The following is a 23,037-nucleotide window of genomic DNA, read 5'->3' as shown; positions in this document are numbered from 1 at the left end:
ATTACTTCATCCTGTTGGGGACTTCCTCACCCAAGTAGCATTTTGTTGTAGTGGTCAAAAGCAGAGTTCATAACCCAAAGGTTGCTGGTTCAATGTCCAGGTGGTACCCCCAGTGGCACCAGCCATGGCTGTACCCTTGGGAAAGGCACTTTATCTGACTTGCTTCTGCTGTATAACTGGACAACATGTAAAAACTGTAAGCTATGTAAGTCACTCTGGGTAAAAGCACCTGTGTAGCATGATACTTTCACTAAATCCAATATGCTGTTTATCAAATACACATTTCTTAGTAGGCCCCTGGCTGTAAGTGCAGAACACAAGGGCATGAAATGCTGTCTATAAATCCAGGGACCACCAGCCCCTCTCATTTATCTTGATGGACAGACAGACCATTGCTACAGACCAGTGCTACAGGAGCATCCTGTAAGGTCTATTCTCATTTTAAGAAACTGTGGTGAACTAAACCACTCAGCTCAACTCAAGGAGCTTGAAAAAAACCTCAGAATTACAGGGAAATCAGATTAAATCTGTAAGTAAACTCAAGTCTTCAACATTGAACACTGTTAGGGACACACACACACACACACACACATACATAATCATTTACACATTCACACTCTGTGTTGTCATCTCTACATTTGCATGTTTGTTTCCACCCCAGCCCCTCCCTGTGCGGTCTTGCAGGATTGTAGTGATAACCGACTCTAGTTCCTACTTACTTGTGCCTGCCTAACACTCTTACGCTCTCACTCACAGAGACACATGATCTCTCTCTAGCTATCACACTGTTACACACACACACACACACACACACACACACACACACACACACACACACACACACACACACACAGACTTTTATGTAAACCTTAAAATTATAAAAAGGCAGGACACCCACTGCACAGTCTGGAGCCCAAAAGTAATGGCATGCAACCATGTTATTAAAAGACATGAAGGGCAAACTTCTAAACTGTGACAGAGGACCCACATCTCATTGTTAACTTCAAAGTTTTGTGATGGAGCATTCTATCTCATTCTTTTCCAGGTGAAGGGTTGTGCGTTTTGTTTAGTTATACTCTACTGCCATGTCTTAATGATGACATGCAAGAGACTAATGTCAACTAATCTGTACTAACATTATGGGTACTGTGCCATATACATTGGTACAGTTTATTATTATATCTCAGGGAAACACTATACTGAGGGTGTAACGTTTTATGTATGTCATTCAAATTGGTGCCGTACATGTCTTTGTGCAAATATTCATTTGATATTCATTCACTGCTTTAAGGTTTGAGCTAGAATGAGTATGGCATAGTCCTTGAACCCTGTCATCTTAGTGTTGTTTGCAGAAACTAAATAGGTGAGGCAAACACATTACCATGTTTTGTTGTGGTCTCTCACCGGTCACAGTGGTCAGAGAAGATTCGATCCTTTACCTGCTGTGGTTTCAGACACAGACGGTGCAGCAGCATCAACAAACCTTACAGTGTGCTGTCTTTAACTGCATCATTAATGTTTCGTTCTGGCAGGAGCTGTGAACATACATGCCAAGTAAATTTATTTCTTATCTGTATCATGGCTTGATGATTGCTCAACCTTAGTTTTACTCTTTGGGTTGGTGACCTCATCTGTTCTACTTTTTGGAGATTTGCATGATAGCAAGAGTTTCTCATCTCATTTCTCTGAAATAATAGGACATTGGGGTTGTTGTGTATTTCCTCAGGGAGACCAGTATACTGACCAGCGCTCTGTTGGTGGTAGCTGTTGTTCTGTTGGGATGGAAAGAACCGCAGTGCTGCATGGAATAGGCAAATGAAAGGAGATGGAGCAAGCGATAGTGCTTCCTGTGACGACTGCACTGGAGCCGATCCACAGAGAGGGGAAGTAACTGAAAGCAGACAGACAGTGAACACACACAAGCACACACTCTTGGGTACATTCATACGCACTCTCACTGCTCGGCACCCACCCACGTCTGGAGTCAGCGGACCACCGGTACTGTACCGGTAATGGTGAGTACTTCCTCTGTGGTCTACCAATAACCTGTAGATCAGGCATGTCTATGGTGTTAAGTCTTGCTTGTAAAAGGCATATTCAGAGAGCACTGGAATTAAACCATGGTTGTTTTTTTGTTTCCTACAATATGTAAGACACAGAATTCGATTTGGTAGTTGCTGCACGGCGTAGTAAACATTCCCTTTCAGCGGCTGCAACTTTGCAGTGTGTCTTTAATTTATCAGTGTTGTAACCAAGTATGTCAGAAGTTGACTGATGTATTTAGGTAGGATGTACTTGCTATACTCATTGGGTAGGGAATAACAGTCTGTGAGAGTAACGGATATTGTCAGCGACACAGTCAAATAGATTCAACCTGTTCAACCCAACTGCCAAAGTAGCAAGATAATTGTTCAACAGTCAGCATTTTCCTGCTGAAGAAATGACATGTGAGAATGTAGAAACAGAAACTTATATTAGCCCCATATGTGACTGACCTTCACGTTCCTTTTCACTATGACAATTAACATGCTTAAATGTTTATTTTGTGACTGTGAACCCACAAAGATAGGCTCCTTTCTGTTAATAATAAGCCACTGAATAAAGTTATAATGTACTTTTAGAGAGGTGGCGGAATTTCCAGGTTAACCTTACTAAACTTGGTTTTGTGAGAATACAGTAAGTCAGGTTGTGTAAGACAACCAATGCAAGTCTGTTTTTCCCCTGATGAAAAGACTCAGTTCCTCTTTTTAAATCCAAACTCTTTCAGTCTCCATTTTTTTGTTTATTCTAATGTTTGTGTTATAATTGTGTTATAATGACACTTTTGCAGGAAAACTGTTTCCAAAATCTTACATTTTATGTGTACTGTATTTACAGTGTGGTCACGTTTTTCTTTTTTTGTAAACACATCACGGAAGCAAATGCTGGAAATATGTATACCAGAGTGGTATGCCAGATGTTTACAAGCCAGACTGGGTGCAGGTTATTTTGAGTTGTACACTGTAGCACTAGGAAAATGGTTGACATTTGTTAACATTTGTTATGTATAAACTCAGATGCACTTGCAAGAAGATTTTGTTTGGGTGTTTGATGCAAATGATTAGATTAGGATGCAAACAACAGCTCAGGGACAACTTAAGAACTGCAGAACTGTTGATGACTAATATTGTAAGATAACCCTAAAATGCAAGTAACAGCACACAGGCTACATTGAACAGGGCCCTGTCAGGATTCAATGTCAGCTTCATTTTATTCAGCTACTGTCCTAAGCAGAATGGAGCAGAAGTGTTAAAGAGTAGTTGATGCTATCTGTTAGCATACTTTTGGCAGTCACAATGAGTGCATTTCTAAAATACCTCCCCCTTCCCAATTGCAATGACTGTAGAGCTCTGTGAAAATGTGTGAGGAGAAAACAACCACACAGTCACCATACCGACTGCCTCACTTCCTGCAAGACAGCTGTTTAGAGGGTCTGTCTGATTGGGGGCATACTGCCTGTCACAAAAACAATCAATGATAGCATCACAGGCCTGGATTCAATCAAAGCACATCACATTCTGACTTTAAACTTCAGGAATTCATTTAAAGGAACAATACTTGATGCTTATACAACTGCATAGTGCAGCATGAATAAATTACAAAGAAACACCTAGAACTAGATGCACAAGGACCTTAAAGACAACAGCCTGGTGTAACCACCTGACATGACACCACATTGCACACCAACTTGTGTGCACCAGGGCAGCCACAAAAAGGAATGTCTCTACTTTGCACGCCATTAAGATTAAGAGTATAAAGTCACCTGGACTGTGACAAATAGCCTCAACCAAAATGAAAGAAGTGCTAAATGTAGCTCTCAGATGCAGTTGTTTTGTCACTTGAGAATTTTAATTAGAGGATGAACTAAAAAACAACAACATGAATATTTGTCATGTTGGTTTTACAGTGGCACAGAAAATGAATGTGCAGCACTGGTTGCCTCCCTTCAAATTATATGTATTGGCTTACAGTATGTATTTCAGGACATTGTTATACATCAAGCTAGTATTATAGGCCCTGTCCAATCATAAATATATTTTTCCAAGTCATTTCCAAAGCAGTTGAAAAGGTAGCCGTGTGTGTGCGTTTTTGTTGTTGGCATGTTTAATTATTTTTGTTAGTTTTTAATTTTTAGTTCTCAAATTCCTGCAGACTCAGCTCTTTGTTTTCAAACTGGCAAAAGTCATATTTCAGTTATTGTTCATACAGACCTTGTTATGTACACATATTTTGCATTTCACACAACAAGGCTACTGTGTTTATGGCTCAAGGCTGGCTGTACAAAGATTTGAGCAGGGCTGAAATTAAGGGTGCGCTTGCCTAAGTATTTGAATTCAGATGGAGTGGATGAATTTTGTGCCATATCCACGCAAACATCCACGCACAATTTAGTGTGTAGGGAAACTCAGTAAAGTCAGCTGAGCTATTTTCCCACTTGGATCCTTGACTCCCCATAGAGGGCAGAAACAGCTCCTTTATTTGTATGTATACATCTCCTTGAATCAGTTTTTCTTTTTTCTTTGAGTAAACGTCTAATTGATTGTTTAAAGACAAGGGTTAGCATATTCATGTTACAAAGGTGTGTAATTTTTCCCCTTTTTTCACCCCTAACTTTTGTAATTGCTTACTGTACATAATACTTGCCTTACCCTGACAACCTCTGCACCCATGTAAGGGCACTGAGGCATTGCAAATACCAATACTCATGCATGCCAGCCACAGCTATTTTTCACACTACAAATGACACAGTGCACCAAGAGAGCAAATGGAAAATAAAACATAGGTTCATCTCTCTGACATCATTTGAGCACCTCATAGGCAGCAGGTCAGGCGCAGGGTGCCAAGAGTTGTGTGATGAGGAAACCCTGGCTGATGAAACCCAACCTGTCCCAGTTTAGTGAAGCAATTATGAACTCCCAGTCATTGTCAGCAAATGACAGCTCAGGCTCAAACAAACACGCACCATTCTAATCACCTGGACGTGAGGCTCCTGAGCAGTTCAGTGGTCAAGGTATCACCTTGAGCATAAGCTAAACTCTGCATCTCAAATTCAACGCCAGCTATTTCATCAGCCAAAAACGACCAGGAACCCACAGCGGTGGAAACCGCTTTCATTCTGCCAAGAATGGCTGACAAGAATAGGGTTGGATATGTCAGCAGGGCTCCTTCTCTCACTGCTTTCAGGCACCCGGTGACCTATAGTCACCTTTGCCATGTATTGTAGAGGTTTGTATTCACTATGCCCTGGCACATCTGCATGACTAAAATGGTGGTCACAGTGAGACAAGCCTAACATATATCAAACTGGCAACTCCAAAAGAGGGCTGCATAAAGTAGAAAAAATGTATAAACAGAAGACAGGTACAAACAATAGTTCCTTGTACTTAACTTCCACAAAAAGATAAGGAGTCATTGATTCAAACCTATAACAAAACGCATCTTAAATACACACCATAACAGAACAAGGTAAGACACTTAACATCACAATAAGAAGGCAGCTGCAGATTTTTACATTTGAACACGATCAAAAGATCCATTTATACAAGCAATGAAAGTGCAGAGTGCAGAGGTTAGCCTGAAATCTGGAAGTGGTCACACACAGCCAGCTGTCTTTGAGAAGAAACCCCTCTCCAACCGTGCATATGTTAAAAATATATTAAAGGCATTTTTTTATTGTTCATTTTCCATCACTTCTGTTTGCCGTTGGTTTCTTCAGACTTAGCAGTGATTAGTTAATCAGTCTAACATTTGGCTAATTGAAGTTTGAATTACAGTATGTAGCATCATACTATGGACTGAGATAATGTAGATCTTTACAAAGCATTTTCTCAACAACAAATTAAAAACTGCTGATTGAAAGAAAAGGCTGAGATTGAGTTAACAGCTTGTCCTGTACAGCTGTTTTTCTCCAACACATAGTACTATGGTTACGTGTATAATGTAGGTTCTGTAGATTAGGTATAGGGTATGAATCCCATCATCTCTTATGATCTTTTCAAAAGGTTAAGTATCTTGTGATCTCTAGTTCAATTTTAGTAACAATGAGATATTCAGACAAGCATTTCAGTAATTAAATTCACAACTGCCTTTATGAACCACCACAGAAAGCTGCTATTTATTGAATAATACTTTTTATTCTCAAAAGAAATATTTTGGTGGCAAGTTAAGCCCATAAGTAGCGCAGCTGTCTGGAAATGATTAAACAAAAGTTTTACATTTTATGCAAATCACATGTCACCAGTCACACCAGTTTCACAAGTAAATTAAGCCCAGTCCAGCTGACGCTGCCACTGGTGAGGAAGCTCCCATTGACCTGGATCTCTCCTGTTCCGGTCCGTCTCTTGTAATGTCTAAGGCACAGTTTGTTCCTTACCATCAGCCAGTCCCTGCTACATAAGATTGCTTGTCATTTCCCCTTATCAGCACTTCCTAGTGGCCGGTCTGTCCCAATTCAAATTAATTTAATTGCTGTCAGTTTGGGCGTGTCACTTTACCAAGCTTACACCTGTACAACAGGAGTCACGGACAGTTACTCAACACTAAATCGAGTAGAACATAAACTGCCAAAACTGAGATTAAGATGGCATTCAAGTCCACCAACTTTGTCCAACCCTACATATAAACATTTTTTGTTTATAGAGGAAAATTTGCAGTTTGCCAATTTGCAGTGGCCAATGGTGGTGAATGCTGGAATCAAATAATAAATGTGAGAGGCTAAGAGTTAGCAAGTCTCATAGCTGTAAGAAAAGAAAACCAGGCTTTTTTAACATATGCCACCCATACTATTTACAAGTGTAAAAAAATGAAAAGAAAACTTTTTTATGTTTATACTTTAAATCTTTTTAATGTTTTAGATGCTTTAATAAGCTTTTGGCAGACAAATATGGCATCGGTACTGGACATTTGATTGTTTTTTTCCCCTTCCTTCATGTGGACCTATTAAATTAGAACACTTACTGTCTCCGTCTCTCATTCATTCACTTTCACAGACACAAAATTCTGGATTTTGTGGAGCAAGTGAGATGTGTCATTTTATTCAAATGTTTGACCATCTGTCAAACCTGGGTATTTAAGACTCAAAGCTGAACTGAACTCATATATGATTGTAAATTATGGCCACCATTCCATCCTCACTCCCTGTATTGTCCTCGTAAATCATATAATTTAAACCCGAGGTTTAATCTGCATTCTGTTACATTCCATTACATCCTGTTTTCATGTTTGATGATTAGGCACCCTCTGCTGACAGGATATGTACTTTATCAATCTCTGGCTTGCTTGCTTTGACTCCTGAGAAGAGTAGTGTATATTCTATTTAGAATATTATTGCTTGGTGGTTTCATGGTTCTGAGAAAGCGATTCTAAAATTCTTTTTAGGGGAGGTGTCAGAGTCTGTGTGTTTTCTCGGTGCCTGTCTGTTCAGGATGTAAATATGCATGAGAGAATATGGCTACACGTGGTCCTCATGTCCATTTTATTTTCGAGAACTGTGTTGAAACTGCAGCCTCACTGAAACTCTGATGTTAGCAATTTTTTTCCATTTGCATAAACTTCCTGAAGCCTACATTTACAAAAATACATATTGAGAGCTGATGAACATTTTAACATCTGTAAAAGGAGAACATATTCTCTGACTTTCGATTTTGAGATAACGGATTCATTATTAATGGGGTCCAATGTCACAAACTGTAAGGATATCAATCGTTTTCTGGTGCTTGAAACTCATTTTTTAAGCGAGCACATAATAAACAAGAACATAAATTGATAACATAAATAAAGTAGATATGAATCTCAATACAACCGCAGTATGAAGATGCAACTGATGTGTTTAAACCAGTACTTTATTTGGCTTAGAGTCCAAAAAGGGGACCCCACCTACCCATGGGCTGAGGTTGTTGACTCCCCATGTGGAGATCATGAACAGGGAAAAGAAAGGGGGAAATGAGGTGGAGGAGTGATGTCTTGAACAGCTGGTGCAGAGAGGAAGTAGTAAGTGGGATTTTTATAGTTGTGGACAGTGCCAGTTTGGCTAGGTTTGGTTAATTGTGCAGGGATTGTCTGTAAATTCTTCTCCTGAATCCTTTGTTTGGACCCTCAGTAATATTTATCACATTGTCAGTACCAACATACTAAACTGAATGCTGGATAAATGACTGGAGAAAGCTAGTGGCAGCAGAAAAACTAAAATGTGGCCCTTAAGATGGATATACACAAAGTAGCATGCAGCCATCACTTCACACAATAATCCACAGGCAAGGAAAAGTTTAAGTGAAAGAAAGAAATCCATTTAAAATAATGGTTTATGTTCTATTTCTGTGGCCAGTAACCTGATGCATATCTTAATTTTCTAAATTTGAGACTTATTCAGGATCACCCAGATGTTTGGTTAGGGAGAAAAATTGTACAAGGGGGCAATTATAGAATTTAAATATTTTTGCTGTGCTTTGCTTTTGCATCTCAAATGACATTTAAAAATACACCAAAAAGAGATTTTAAACGAAGTCTAAAACGGTGGCAGCATTCTACCATCTGTTCCACTATCAGTGTACAGACAACTGATTTTTAACTGACCTTAAAAACATAAAACGCAAAATAATAAAAATCCAAAAGCATAAGTCCTTCCTTACCAACCATACCAGCTTGGCCAAATTTCACTGCAGACTGATTCAGATTCAACCTCAGCCTCTTGTGGAAAAACACCATTACTACTCCCTCTCATGTGGACATACATAGAGATTGAAATACGGACATAATGTGTTAATGTTAATTCACCTCTTTTCAGGGCAGGAAAGACAATATACTGTGTCTTCATTGCACATCTAGTTCAGCTTATCTGGGTTTTTGTGCAACAACTGCAAGAACTTTCATTTAAAAGCAAGGGTGGTGAAATGACAGTTTTTTCTCCAATTTCAACACTGGTTTTAGAAAGGTTCCTCATCAATGCTATGTCTGCAGCCAACCTTTCTCGTTTATTCTTTATAGTAAGAGATAAGATCTAGGAACTCAACTCTGCCTGTCTCTTGTTTTTCAAACACCACTGTATCTAATGCAGATATTATGTTTGATGTTATTAATACTATTCATATAGCGGTGTTCATCTAGCAAGTGTCCATTGTTATGGGAAGGCCTGAGGGTGAACACAACACACCACTTCCTGTTTTGAACTGTTATATTATTCTGGTTCTTCCTGTGTATTCCATCACACACGGCTGTTCCTGAGGATGTTAGTTCCGCTTAGAGCCCAAACAGGACAGTTACGCAGCACATAGGTGAGTCTGCGGGGAGGACAGGAATGGATTGAGGGAGATATGAGATTTCTGTACAGTGTGCAGTCAGCTGATATAATGCTGTCCTACATGTTCTGAAAAATATGTGAATTATTCCATTAAGCATGGTTCCTAGAAGAATAGAGTATGAGAGTTTTGCAGCTTTTCCTTTGTAAGATACATGAGATGAATCGACTGTCTGTTAAGGAGTAGTGAACATACAGAAAAGAGTATCCTGAACTGACATGCTTGAAAAGACTAGAATGTACTCAGATTCTTCAAAGAAATGCAATGACTTCATCTTGCTGAGATTATGTGAACTGTAATATGTTCTTGGACAAGCTAATCTGTAATTTAATGAAACGTATCAAAAATTAGCATGAGATACAGCACCAGTCAAACATTTGGACACACCTGATTAAGCATTCAAAGACATTTTTGCTTAAATGTTTGAAATTTGTTTCTTAGGCAAATATAAATACTGAAGTTGATGCCTATGTATGAATTTCTTTCCAAAAATTTTTATTTTAATAAAAAATATTTTTGCCTACTTTGAAGAAGCCAAAATATAAAATAGTTTTGATTTGTTTAACACTTATTTGATCACTGCATAATTCCATTTGTGGTATTTCATAGTTCTGATGTCTTTACTATTATTCTAAAATGTGGCAAATAGTAATAATATAGAAAAACACTTCTATGAGTAGGTGTGTAACTGGGACTGTAAATCTGTAAAAAAAAGTGGCAAAGTGAATACATAAACCATATACTATGATAATGATGTCTAAAAGGCAGATTTACTAATGCTTTGTACATCAAATATAATTATGTTTTTCATGTTATCTCCCCTTTTTCATCCAAATTCTGCCAGTTTTACACTTGGCTTATATCACTGTGACACTCTCTTCAATCATGCAGGAGCATAGCATGCAGTATGAACAAATAGCAACAAATATTTTTCACACTACAAACCCCAACACAAGGAGCAGGAATTGACTATCTGATGCTGTCTGAGAAACCCATAGGCACACAAGCAAGTTGTTGAGAGCGGTGCAAGAAGGGAACCTTGGTGACATACTCATCCTTCCCTGGCAGAACAAAGCCAATTTGTTCTACTGCTGTGGACTTGTGGTCACTGTCAGCAGATGACATGGATGGGCTCAAACTTGAGCCATAGAGCTGAGCCTTCGCTTGGAACAAGCATTTTAATTGGGAACCCTGAAAGGCAGAACCTTGAAGGGTAGGATGAAACCATCCACGCAAATGAACACTCACTCACACACGCATGATCTCACACTTTATATGCATCCTCTGCCGCTCTCTCCTCTACCTTCTCCCTCCAAGTTGTCTTTCCCTTTTCTCATTATTGTTTATTTCGTTTTTCCAGGACAATAAGGCAGATGTGAAGGCCATCATGGCCCGCTTCAATACCGGAGGCAACTCTATGGAGGGTGTCCCTGGGGGCCGTCCCAAGGTGCCTGTGCACCCCACTTTTTCTTCAGGACCCCCTCCACAGGCCAAGAAACCAGCCCTGGAAAGCAGTCTCTCAGGAGGTGCAGCCCCTGGTGCCTCAACTCCCAAATCTAACTTCTTGAAGAGCACTGTCTCCACCAAGAGTGCTCCAGAGGTGCGAGAATTCCCCAAGCCCAAGCCCCTGGCCAGCAAATTTGGGAGCCCCCAGGAGGATGGGAAATTTCCTGTGAACAAGCCACAGCCCTTAAAGCCTAAGCCCCCAGAACCATCCCGTGACCCAGAATCCAAGCCCCCCTTCCCCAAACCTCCTCTGCAGAAACCTTCTCTTAGTGCCACCTTACCAGATACCAAACCTGCTATCCCAAAGCCACCCCCTGTTGTGTCGAAGCCTCCCTGGCTAAGAGAGGACACCAAAAGTGAAGAAGGTGGGGGCAGCATCGGCTCCACCCCACCCAAGATGCCCACTGCTCCAAAACCCAAGAGCACAATGGCTGCACTGCGGTCTCAGGCTGAGGAGGGAAGCACAGGGGACTCAACCATTAAACCATTCCCCGGGACACCCCTAAAACCCCCAGGTTTTCGGGCAGCACAGAATGTATTCAACAAGGAGGGTGGTGATGCCCAGAGGGAGGAGGGGGTGAAGGATGGAGTCAAACCCCTGAACTCCCATGACTCCTCTTTCCCCAAACCCTCAGCCAACCGCAAGCCTAGCTTTTTGAAAAAGGCCGCAGAACAGAAGGAAAATGATTCCTCTGCTCCGAAGAGGAACCCTTTGCCCAATAAACTGGCCTTAGGGAGCGCCCCAGCCAAACCAAACAGACCCCCAGTGGTCAACTTGGATAAGTTCAAGAAAGGAACAGAATCCATGACTGATGGTGAGTCTTCTCTAGACTAGTGCATTAATTTTTCATCTCAAGCCTTGAAACACTGTATACTGACAAGAGTATCAGTATATGTAATAACCATTTATTATTTTCTGATGTCTATGTTTGGTTGTTTTGGAGAGGTGTTTTACATGTTGCTTTCCATTTTATGATTATTAGGTAATGATTTATGAAGGCACCTTCTTATATCCTTCATGCAAATCTCACGAAGTAGGAAGCAGATATATTTGTTCATATGGTGTTACCCACTAAATGTCCCCTTTACTTGGCACCATAAATAGGGGAAGTCAGTTGAGATTTTAATAGGATTTTAGTGTTATCTAATGGCACTGCCAGTGATGCAGCCCATGACAATAATTAGGCTAGTAGTTAATAACACCATGCAGCATGATTTGCTTGCTTGAACTGCTTTGATTGGAGTGAACATGCAAAAACATGCAAACTTTTGGTACAGTTATTACAAGATAATAACTCTTAATGAGTTGACAATATCCCTACATTGTTACTTTCCAACACTGTTTACAAGATGTACACAGATTTTCTACAGCTAAGAATTATTAAATTATTGTAAAACTATACACCTGGGGGTAAATGTTTCAATTATCCAGGCTTATCTGCTGTATATCTCCAAAACCTATTAATTGCTTACTGTTTTCATAAACCTTTGCTTTGGAAGATTGATTTTCTTCATTTCAATGAAGTTTTATTTTATTGCAGCTTTTTTCCAAGCCTCACTGAGAGGTGTCACGCATCCTATTACATGTTGAAAATTTTGAACACAAGCATTAAATCAAAGCAAACTGCTGAGAAGCTTACCATAATGGCCAGTTTAAAAGTTAAGAATTTGAATGTGTGTATATATTTCTGTGACTTGTTGCATTGTGTCTGTGCATTTCTGAATGATTATTACCAACTAAGTGGCAGCTGCTAAAGGAGGTTTGTGCACCGATAAAGTGAAACAGGTATAACCGCAGCAGCTGCTCAGCTCAACAAACTAGCTGTCTCTTTCCCAAAGCCCTTTTCTTAGTGGTTTCATATATTTTACAGGACAGCACACACACACACACACACACACACACACACACAAACACACACACCAACCAAGACCAAAGTGATTTGTGTGGCTGCATGATTCACTGAGATGTTCCTTCCCACTGCTTTTTCAACACTGATATGTATATATATACTATCCCTTTTGATCTTGTTTTCTCTTTCCCAACCCTCCACACACACACAAACATACACACACACATTCACAAGTGCACACACACAAAGCTATACTCAAAAAGATGCTGATCAATAAAAGGCCATAAACCCAGAGAATGTGACAGCTAAATGCAGGAACAGAATCAGAAAAATGATGCTTCCTCTATTCGGTCTGCCAGGTTCCCTTTCTAGTTTCTCTTTTTTGCAGAGGCCTGTGCACTGTACAGTGTGAAGTTCCTCTTATAAAGGGAACATAATAGACCAAGTGAAATGTTTCCCTTTTTAGTTCTAACCTATATTTTTTACAGCCAAATTCAAAGGTGCTAACTGAAGGATCATAAATTCACCAAAAAAAAACACAACTCCCCCCCCCTTTAAGACTGGCAATGTTAAAAGGACTAAGGTAATGTTTTATGATTTCACCCCAACACCTTATTTTACTGGGATTATTTTGTGCATTGAAAAGGTCCTGGATTTAAGAAGGCGAGTCCTCCTCCTCCTCCAATCTCTCATTCCAGCAACCCTGTGCCTCCACCCCTGCCGTCTCACCCCTTGGCCCCTAGCCTCCCCCCTCGGCCTACTGGAGCTATGTGAGTACCAGTGCTGAAGGCCATGCCACAGTTCACTGCTACTTTTCTCAAAGCCACAACAAACACATTAAAACATCATTACACAGCAGACCCTTAACACTTTGTTTGTGCATGTGTCTGTTCGTCTGTTTCACACAGTATTCAACCAGATCCAGATGAAAATTATGATGACGTTGGGTTAATGAACAACCCACCACCTCTCCCCTGTGGAGGTAAAGCCATCTGTCCATTTTGAAGGGGGTTCAATGGAGGAGAAATCTATATTTATGTCAATGCATGATTAAGTGGAGTCATAATTTTGACAAATTTCCTATTTCCTTTGAAACACATTCTCTTAAAGACACTAAATAATGATTTAATATAGCTATGGATTCATTCTTTTCCAGGGCATCCTAGCCAGAGAGCTGAGGTAAGAAATTCAAACAGGGCCATGCTAAAGCAATCCTGACCTACTGTATGAGCAATCTGTAATGCAGTGACATGCAGTGACTAATAAGGGCACTTAGTGCTATTGCATGACTACATGAGTTACCTTTCCTTTTTGCCTGTCACACCTGACCACACAATGCAAACCTCTTGTGAAAAGGTTGAGAAGTCGATCAATCACAGCTGGACAGCTGACCTCAAATGAGGTTGGGACAATTATTTTATAGTTGATAATTTCATATGTAGTTAATGTTTACAGGTCTGTGGAATTCTATCGGCTGAAATTGCATCACCAGTTGGTTGCTTAGACAATTCAGATTGTTTTGGTCGGGGTTTTTGGGTAGTAGTGCAATAGAATCTAATACTGTTCTACAGATGAAATTTTAAAGTGAAAACAGTTATAATAGCTTCTTTGTATATGTTGAATCACTTCAATTGCTCTTAAATACAAGTTGGCATTACACTTCATATTGGTGAAAAACTTGTACTACTTGTTATTCAGCCACTTTGACTCTTAGCTCACTACTGCCATTCTGTGGTGGCTTTTATTTACTATCAGTAAGAGATGTGTTGATTTGTTGGTCGTGTTGAAGTTACTCTTTCTCTTAATGTGACAGGAGAGTGGAAGCGATGAGGAGATGTACGAGGATCTCGATGACAGATGGTGAGGGATTTTTTTGTTGGTTCAGTCCAGCTGAGGTGTAATTTAAGGAAATAATGAAAAATGCTCATGGAGTACTGGCAATGTAGATTTTTAACTCAGCGCTACCACCCAGTGGTGGTTTTACTTTAACAGCACAAATAACCTGGAGTATTCTATACTCCATAATCTGGAGTATTGTACACTCCATAATATGGTAAAAAATGGAGTATCTGCAGTACTCTCTGCAAGTTTATGGTGTCACATCTACATTACAGTCCATTCATGCAGTCTGACCCTAATGCAAGATGCAAACAATTTACCACCTTTACATTTTACTTGTCCTCAAAATTTTCAAAGGCAAAGGAATTTTGGGAAACTAAAACAGGTATCTAAACTCACTGTGGCCAGCACACTGGTGACAGAGGATGATAAGACTACTATAATTGTATTGCTGTCTTTATGGTCTAAGGCCCTACGGCAGTCTGACTGCAATGTGCCCTCCCCTTCACAGTGAATAACAAAAGTCACAAAATATCAAGGTGTTGCTGATGCAACATTTTCAGTTCACCAATTAATGAACTCATAGTCATACATGAGTAAAACCAACTGGCAAACTTCTTTGTTCCAAGGAAGGGTCAAGGTGCATGCATTTGGAGCATAACCACTCTTAGACCCTTGGCTTGCTTGGCTTCCTCTACACTGTGTGCCTCTCTCTTGGTAGAGCCATACCAATTATGGTTCCCTCAACATTGCATAGGTCCACAATGGAATCTAAGGAGCAGGAGAAGAAGAGGGAAAAAGAGGAGAAGAAACGCCTGGAACAGGAGAAAAAAGAACAAAAAGAGAGAGAAAAGAAAGAACAGGAGGCCAGGAAGAAGTTCAAAGTGAGCAGGCCTGGAATGTGTCATACACTCTAGAGTCCAGAGCATATAGCATACATTAGAATCATATAAAATAATCTTATAGTTATCTGAATACAATAAAATAATGTATCATTATAATATATAAAAATTAAAAATTACTGCTATTGTCTTCCTGTAAATATAGTCAGTAAACAGAATAGAATTTTTTTCTCAAATTTTCTTGTTAGTTTAAAAGGCTTTCAGTTTTTGGCACTCTCTGACTGATAATGGAGCAGTGCTGATGTGTATTTAAAGGTGAAACAGCAGAGTACCATTAAGCATTCAAACCTACACCCCTGTGATTGAGAGTCCAGTACCAAGATCACTGCTCCCTGATTACCTTCGTATATCTGCCACCAATACACCTCTCTATTGAGGTCCTCTGTGCCATTACTGTGCCTGTGTGGAGTTGTTATTATCCTCACAGCCAGTCCTGCCATTCTAATGTGTTCAGTATTAACAAAATCCTTCCCTGTCATTTCTGTGTCGGTATGTAGCTCTCTGGGCCAATGCAGGTCATCCACAAGGTCAAGGCCCGGGTAGATTGTAGAGGAGGCAAGATGGACCTGGCTGTGAAGCAGGGCGAGTCCATTGAGATCATCCGCATTACGGACAACCCAGAGGGGCGCTGGCTGGGCAGGACGAGTGACGGCTCCTGTGAGTAGCTCCTCCCAAGTTCCCTTTCGGGCTCCTCCTCGGACCTCTGTTCTTCCTTTGCTTCTTGTATAAATCCCACTTCCACACCATTCATTGCAGATGGCTATGTGAAGACTGAGTCAGTGGAGATTGACTTTGACACTCTTAAGCGTACAAGTGGGTCACTCCCTGGCCAGAAGGAGGAGGATCCGGATGTATATGATGACATAGGCACCCAGGATGACTTCAGCAGGTAAGTAAGGCTAGGCCTGTGTCCTGAGTCTCTCAGTGCAGAGGCTTGACTGTGGGGGTTAAGGAATCATTATTCACCTTGGAATACGCTGCATGCTGCTATGAGGGTTCGCGAGGTTAAGGTTAAACTGCAGATTTTAAGAATGCTGTAAGGAAATTAGTCCTTAAAATAAGTACGTACATATTGGTGATATCAACCTGGTGTCTAGATCACTAATTCCAAACTTGAACTTGTTTTGTCTGTTTGTTTCAGTGGAGTTAAAGGTCCAGGAGGTAAGCTTCAAAATTCACGGCTTGTATATTATCATGCATCCTGTGTAATTTATACACAAAACCAATTTATTCAATATCATTTCAACAAACTAGCAACTTGTTATGCTATGAGAAAACTAGCAAGCACAGTAATACATGCAAATTCATTTCTATATTAACAAAGAGGTAAATAATCTTTAGCAATCAATTCAAGAATTGGTGCAAGCTTTTCTTCTATCTCAGTGAAGAACACAAACACTTTATTACAAAAATGTAATAAAGAAGCTCTTTCTGTGTGTTCTCAGTGATTCTACCCCCGCCACCTGAGGAGGATGGAGACATCTATGATGATCTAGAAGATCCAGAACTTAATGTCAGGTAAGGACTTCATCCAAGGGTGCACTGCAATGGTTGTACTTTATCTGTTCATGTGTTGGAGTGTACGTGCTTGTATACAAGTGGGTGCTTGTTATTAATAAATGAATATTAGACCCTGCCCATTTAAGCGAGTGTGTGTGTGAGTGTGTGTGTGTGTGTGTGTGTGTGTACACCCATCGGTAACTTTGTGCTGTCTGGGCTCTAACTCCCCACTTCCACTGCGCCTCTCTCAAGCCACAGCCCACCTGAACTCAAGTTCCCCCGCAAACCTCGTGACTTCTTTAGGATGCTAAAAGGCTTGGACGACTGGAGGAAAAACACATCCAGCAATAATGAGTAATTCACACATTAGTAAGATGCTCTAGAATAATAATAATACTCACTAATTCTTAACTGGCCCCCTCACCCCAAGCTAATTCAGCCTAATTAAACTTCTTTCTAAAGGACTTTCAATTAACGTCATCAATTCACCCTAAGCAGCACTGTGGAATGATGGGGGAGACCATGTTTTTGAATGCTCTTCTGAAAATAACAGTTCAGCTTTATTTTCCTTGCTTCTTTGAAATCTCCTGTCATCTTTTGCCTGATTTTTTTAAATCAACCTTTTAAATCAATTAGCATGCACTAAAATGCCAGTCTACATTTTTATTACTTACTTCATCCTTTGGTCTTAATTCAAAATTATTTGAATTTTTAAGCAAATGGTTGATGTTGATTTATTAGGAAAACTGTGTTAAATATACCACATAGTCAGTTTGTCTCAGAAAAGTAATAGTTGAGATTGATTTTATGATTTTGTGGGACCTGAAATACCTGCCTTTGTTCCACTGCATGTGTTGATTTACAATAATCCTCCATTAACCAAATCCAATACAAGGAAATGGCTAATCCCAACATGACTAATTTAATCCATATAAACAGGAAGCTATAGCCATTATTGATTTTTAACTGTATTTTTCAGAGTACCTCCTCCTCCTCAATTCACTCCAGAGGGAAACACTGGTAATGCCTCATTCATCCTTCTGTTTTCCCCACAATGCCTTTCAGTGCATGCAGTTTCATTTTGCAATTCAAAATTTAGCAATAACCAGGCAGAGGTACCTTACACAGAGATACCGTACGTCATAGACACATATCCAAAAGTGTACAATATATATTCCCAATATTCAAGGTTTAATTTACTGTTGTTAAATTATGCCAGCATACCATCTAGAATGCCTACACACTACAAAATGTGTGCACTTCCTTGCTACTGTTCTTACTCTGTTGTCCCCACAGACAAAACTGCTGATGCAATTGATGATGAAATCTACGATGATGTGGAATCCCAGGGCTTCCCTCCTGCTCCTTCCCTCATCAGGTCAGTCCGAAGTCCGAAGTTGCTAATATGGTGTAATGTTACTCACACATAAAACCAAGTGAAATACATTTTTTTTTTGTGAGGATGTGTCTTGGCACACCCGGATATGCCTCACTGGTCTCATGGGTGTCTCTCTCTGCAGTCTAACACAGATCAAGTCAAAGGCTAAGATGGAAGAGAAGGATCCCAAGAAGCAGAAGAAGTTTGAAAAAGAGGAGAAGGAGTTCAGGAAGAAGTTCAAAGTGAGATCCATGTTCTCCATTATTCCTCAATCCCTTTCCATATCTCTGTCTATAATCTTACCCATTATTTCATTAATACTGACCACAACCTCCTAAACTGTCATGATTGATCTTAACATCGTATGCCTTTTTGTTATTATGTAAGTGATTTCATCCGTGTGCAAGCATGTAATTTTTTTCATTGCTGACAGTTTGATGGTGAGATCCAAGTGCTGTATCAGGTGACCATCATTTCCACACTGACCAATAAGAAGTGGGGGAGTAAAGATCTACCCCTCAGGCCAGGGGAGACCCTGGACGTCATTGTGAAGCCTGTGGAAAACAAAATGATCTGCCGAAATGAGGAGGGGAAGTGTGAGTGTGAATTGTTTAATGTAGGGCTTAGAGGACCACATAGCACCTCATTTGCTCAAGTAGAGAGCACTTCATCTGCTCTAGTAAAAATCCATCGCGTAAATGGTAAACAAACTTGTTAGTCACCCAAACCAAGGGGGGAAATTGCTCTGTCAGCTAGCTTAGCTGCGCTTTAGAACTGTACTACTTAAAACGGAAGTATCACGAGTTTAACGCGCAGCTGTGTGTTAAGCTAAATGTGATTGCTATGTAACAACATGCACGGGTTCAGCTGATTCGCAGTTAAACTGTCTGGAAACAGGAAGTTGGATATCTACCCAGAACCAGAGCCTGTCTATATAGATATTCTCTGCCAGAACATAGAGTTAACTAGGGTGACCATGCGTCCTCTTTTTCCCGGACATGTCCTCGTTTTAGGACCTAAAAAATATGTCCCAAAATTTTTTGAAGAAGATGTAGAAAGTTATCTCCGCAAACCTTAATTATAGGACTATATAAAGAAATATCCCTATATAGATTTTATTTCACACAGTCAAAGTAAGTGACGACATAGGCCTATATGGGGGCAGACATTAACAAAATATTGCTACAGTTTGTGTGCAAGATGTGATGCAGGTCTCATTCTGCAAATGAGATGGTTTAGTCTTGCCTTAAACCACCTCAGTGTCAGGTGCAAATACGCACAAAAAGTGACCTCTGGTGGCTGATATGAAATTTCTTGAAGACTCAGCAACTGAGATCAAGCTAAACCTCAGCAGTAGGTTAAACCACAGGTACTGATGACACAGCAATGGGGCTTAAGAAGCCACGTGACTACTTCTGCAACATGCGTGTTTAAAACCGTGTTAAACTCTAAACCGCAGCTAAGCTAACGACAGAGCAATTGAGAGTATCTACCCCAGAGTATCTACTGGGCAAAATAAATGGACAAAAGAATAAACACTGAATAAAAATAAGTCATGCCTCAACCAGTTTAAACTAATCATGATATGATGTCATCTCTATTTGCTTTCCAGTTGGTTATGTATCAACAAGCAACATTGTGGCAGAGTAAGTATGCCAAAATGTACTACATCATACACATACACACGTATGCACAGCCACATGTACTCCAGAAGAACACTTGTGAAAGCCTAGCTCCAGTATGCAACAATCTCAATATCAGAATGTGAAAAACTTGGCTCCCTAATGGCTCAGACAGTAAAGCAGCTTGTCTCAAGTCCAGGCTGAGCCCTACAGCCTGGATCTGAAACCTCTCCCGTGGACACAATGACTGGAAGCCCATCGAGGAGGATGGGGGGGGGGGGGGGGTTAGATCAGGCAGAGGTTCCTTATCCCTCCACTATGGCATTGTCTAACAGCTTGAGAGGGGCCTGCAAATGCCTGCAATGGCTGGAGAGTGCATCTCTCATCTAATTGGCATCTACCCCCTTGTGCCACAATGTGGAAATCGAAGTTTGAGAAATTTCCTCTGGCTGCATTCACGTGAACCAGCCAATGCACTCCACTAGCTTTAACACTCATTCATAAGCATAGGAGGCGTGCAAATAGACAAGCTTAGTACGGCATATTGCAATGTATTGCAGATTCCAAACTGGGTGAAAAAAAATTATAAATGTGTCGCTAAAAAGGAAAAAAGAATGAAATGAAAATGACACAATTGCTTTGGTCACAATGGGTACCATGATGGGTGAATGTCCTATAAGCTGTTTTTAAAAGCAAAATATCAGTTGCCTTCATGCTGCGTAGAACAACCCACAGACTTTCTTATTGTGATGACAAATTTCTGATTTGCTTCACACAGGGATGCTGATATTTATGATGACATCGGTGAAGGTAAGTTACAGAAATAAGGAAGTACTGTTAACAAGAACATCAATACCAATTTAAGCAGATGGAATTGAATATGAATTGCACCCTCGACTCAAGCAGGATGGAAGTGTGGAAGGCAATCATGTTTATTTAGCAGGATTATTTTAAGACTTGTTGGTCACAGCATTTCATTCTGCTTTGTAATTTACAATAGCTTACATGAACTAAATCTTTTTTGGCTTTTGTGTCTTTCAGGTTGCATCTATGACAACGACTGAGCCGCATTGGACCCTTTTTGCCATGGAATGCAGTTTCAGTTTACTTCAGATTTTTGTTAATAATAGATAATGCAGAATATATTTATTGCTTGGAAAGTGATGCAGGGAGGGTGATGGGGTGTTATATTAATGACAGCAATGACTGTCCACAGACCAGCAGTGGCTTATTACCATCATCCCATAGGTAATCAGCTAGTACTAGCAAAACTGAGAGATTTCTCAGAAGGACTCCACATACTTTTTATACATCATATTACCAGCCTTTGAAATGGACTCCAGTAAGTGTGGAGCAACAGCAGTGTGGAAGGAATAGTCTGATATCACACGCATTTGAACCTTTATAAAACAGTGCGCAGCCACCTTCAAGAAGTTTTAAAGCTGGCGATCAGCAGGAACATCTCAGAGTGGTTCTGGCTTTCATTCATGTTACACTCTGGGTACCAAAAGCACTGCCAGAGAATGTTTTGTTCCAAGACACTTGCCACCAACCACACCAAACCCAGCTGTCAACTTGCTGTGTCTGTAATGAACTGAGAATGAATGAGATCCTGTACAGCCAAAAATACTATTTTTACTTGCATTTTGATTTTGTTGAGTGGTAAATGCAACCATATGTGTGTGTTTTTGTTTTGTTGTTGTTTTGTGTTATCAATGCCTGCGTTCAGAACAGTATGCAGAGTAGTGGATAGAGCACCAAGACTTTTGGTTTACATACCAGGCGGGACTCTGCTGTAACAATTTTGGGCAAGTTCTTTATGCTCAGTTTCTCAAGCAAAAAATCCAGTTGTATAAAATGGTAAATGTATTAATGTAAGCATTGTTTAAGTTTAAATTCACCCACAATTTGAACTGCCTGGTTATAATGAATTATCAAAAGTAATGTGTTACATTCACAACATGGTATGGACATTTGCACACCTTCTGATAATAAACTGTATGGTTGATATTAAGTATTTGGAAAGATTAAAAAATGCACTGTGCCTATTTTTTTCAGAATGTCAGTCAAATGAGATTTGTTTCATGCCTTTACCTTATTTAAACAATATAAACTTTCAAAGATCTTATTAAACCATATTATAGGCCATATTATTACAGTTCTCCTTACAGTGGTGCATTTAAGCTCCGGTCCCTGATGCCCTAAATTCAGGCGGTTGTCCAGTGTTTCATAGACCACTCATGCGCTCACTAACGAGAAAGGCTGGTTAAATCCAGACAGCATTCAGTTGTTTCTGATAGCCGGTAATATATTGCACAGACAGATATTGTGTGGCCCTCTAGGACAAGGGTTTATAAAGCCTGTACTGCAGTATTGAACATCTAATTAAAACAAAAAACACTGCACAGGAACTTTCAGTTTCTTGTAATAAACTGTCAATCAGTGATGAATACAGTGTATCTGTCCTCAATAATGTACATAGTTTGGCAAAAACTGCAGTGTTTTAACCCTTTTGTTTGCTTGTGATTCTTGTTGCCAAAAATATATGTGCTGTCTGTTGTTGATTTGTGGTTTCTCTCTCTCTCTCCATATATATGGACCAGGATTAATCACAAACTTAATGCAATGTTGAAAAATATGCTCCAACACTGCCTATACTGTCATGTTCTGTGTTACTTGGTCACCACAAATGTAAAACCAACAAAATGTCTGAAATAGCAAAAAGAACAGAGTATTTCATAATTTCAAATGGTACAGCTGACAAATACTCTACATCTACTTGTAGTGAGGTAAAGGGGAAACTGATCTTTTTAAAGCACATATTACTAATATCCTATCATGTAAAGTTAAAATCTTATATCCTATTTTGTGGAGACTGAGAGGATCCATTTCCAGTGTTTCTACAGTTTCTAAAACTAAACATATCTGTTCAAATATTCAAAGAATATATATATATATATACATATATATATATATATATATATATATATATATATATATATATATATATAGAATTCAAATTTGGTTAATCTTTCCAGACACAAGCAGATGTTAGTTGCTAGACTAAAGTAGTAAAATACTGATTGTTTGGCTGTGTGTTTCCTCTGC

General features: G+C 39.8%; 1 protein-coding gene across 2 annotated transcripts; it reads left to right on the top strand.

Annotated features, from left to right (window-relative positions):
• The first annotated feature begins 1,865 nt into the window (after positions 1 to 1,865).
• fybb (FYN binding protein b) lies at positions 1,866 to 21,827 on the top strand. 2 transcript variants are annotated; one of them, XM_036528980.1, is made up of 18 exons: positions 1,866 to 2,015; positions 10,693 to 11,653; positions 13,335 to 13,458; positions 13,597 to 13,670; positions 13,845 to 13,867; positions 14,502 to 14,548; positions 15,285 to 15,411; positions 15,927 to 16,086; positions 16,186 to 16,318; positions 16,571 to 16,590; positions 16,875 to 16,947; positions 17,182 to 17,283; positions 17,909 to 18,307; positions 18,450 to 18,549; positions 18,741 to 18,903; positions 19,920 to 19,953; positions 20,708 to 20,739; positions 20,971 to 21,827. In XM_036528980.1, exons 1-18 carry the CDS (start codon positions 2,013 to 2,015, stop codon positions 20,991 to 20,993), a joined length of 2,598 nt encoding a protein of 865 aa, XP_036384873.1. In that variant the 5' UTR covers positions 1,866 to 2,012; the 3' UTR covers positions 20,994 to 21,827. The 2 variants fall into 2 exon arrangements, with proteins under 2 accessions (XP_036384873.1, XP_036384874.1); XM_036528981.1 differs by lacking the exon at positions 17,182 to 17,283.
• The last annotated feature ends 1,210 nt before the right edge of the window (positions 21,828 to 23,037 follow it).

The sequence above is a fragment of the Megalops cyprinoides genome, chromosome 5 (genome assembly GCF_013368585.1).
Source record: "Megalops cyprinoides isolate fMegCyp1 chromosome 5, fMegCyp1.pri, whole genome shotgun sequence".
Classification (NCBI taxonomy): Eukaryota; Metazoa; Chordata; class Actinopteri; order Elopiformes; family Megalopidae; genus Megalops; species Megalops cyprinoides.
This window is presented reverse-complemented; position numbering and strand designations above follow the sequence as displayed.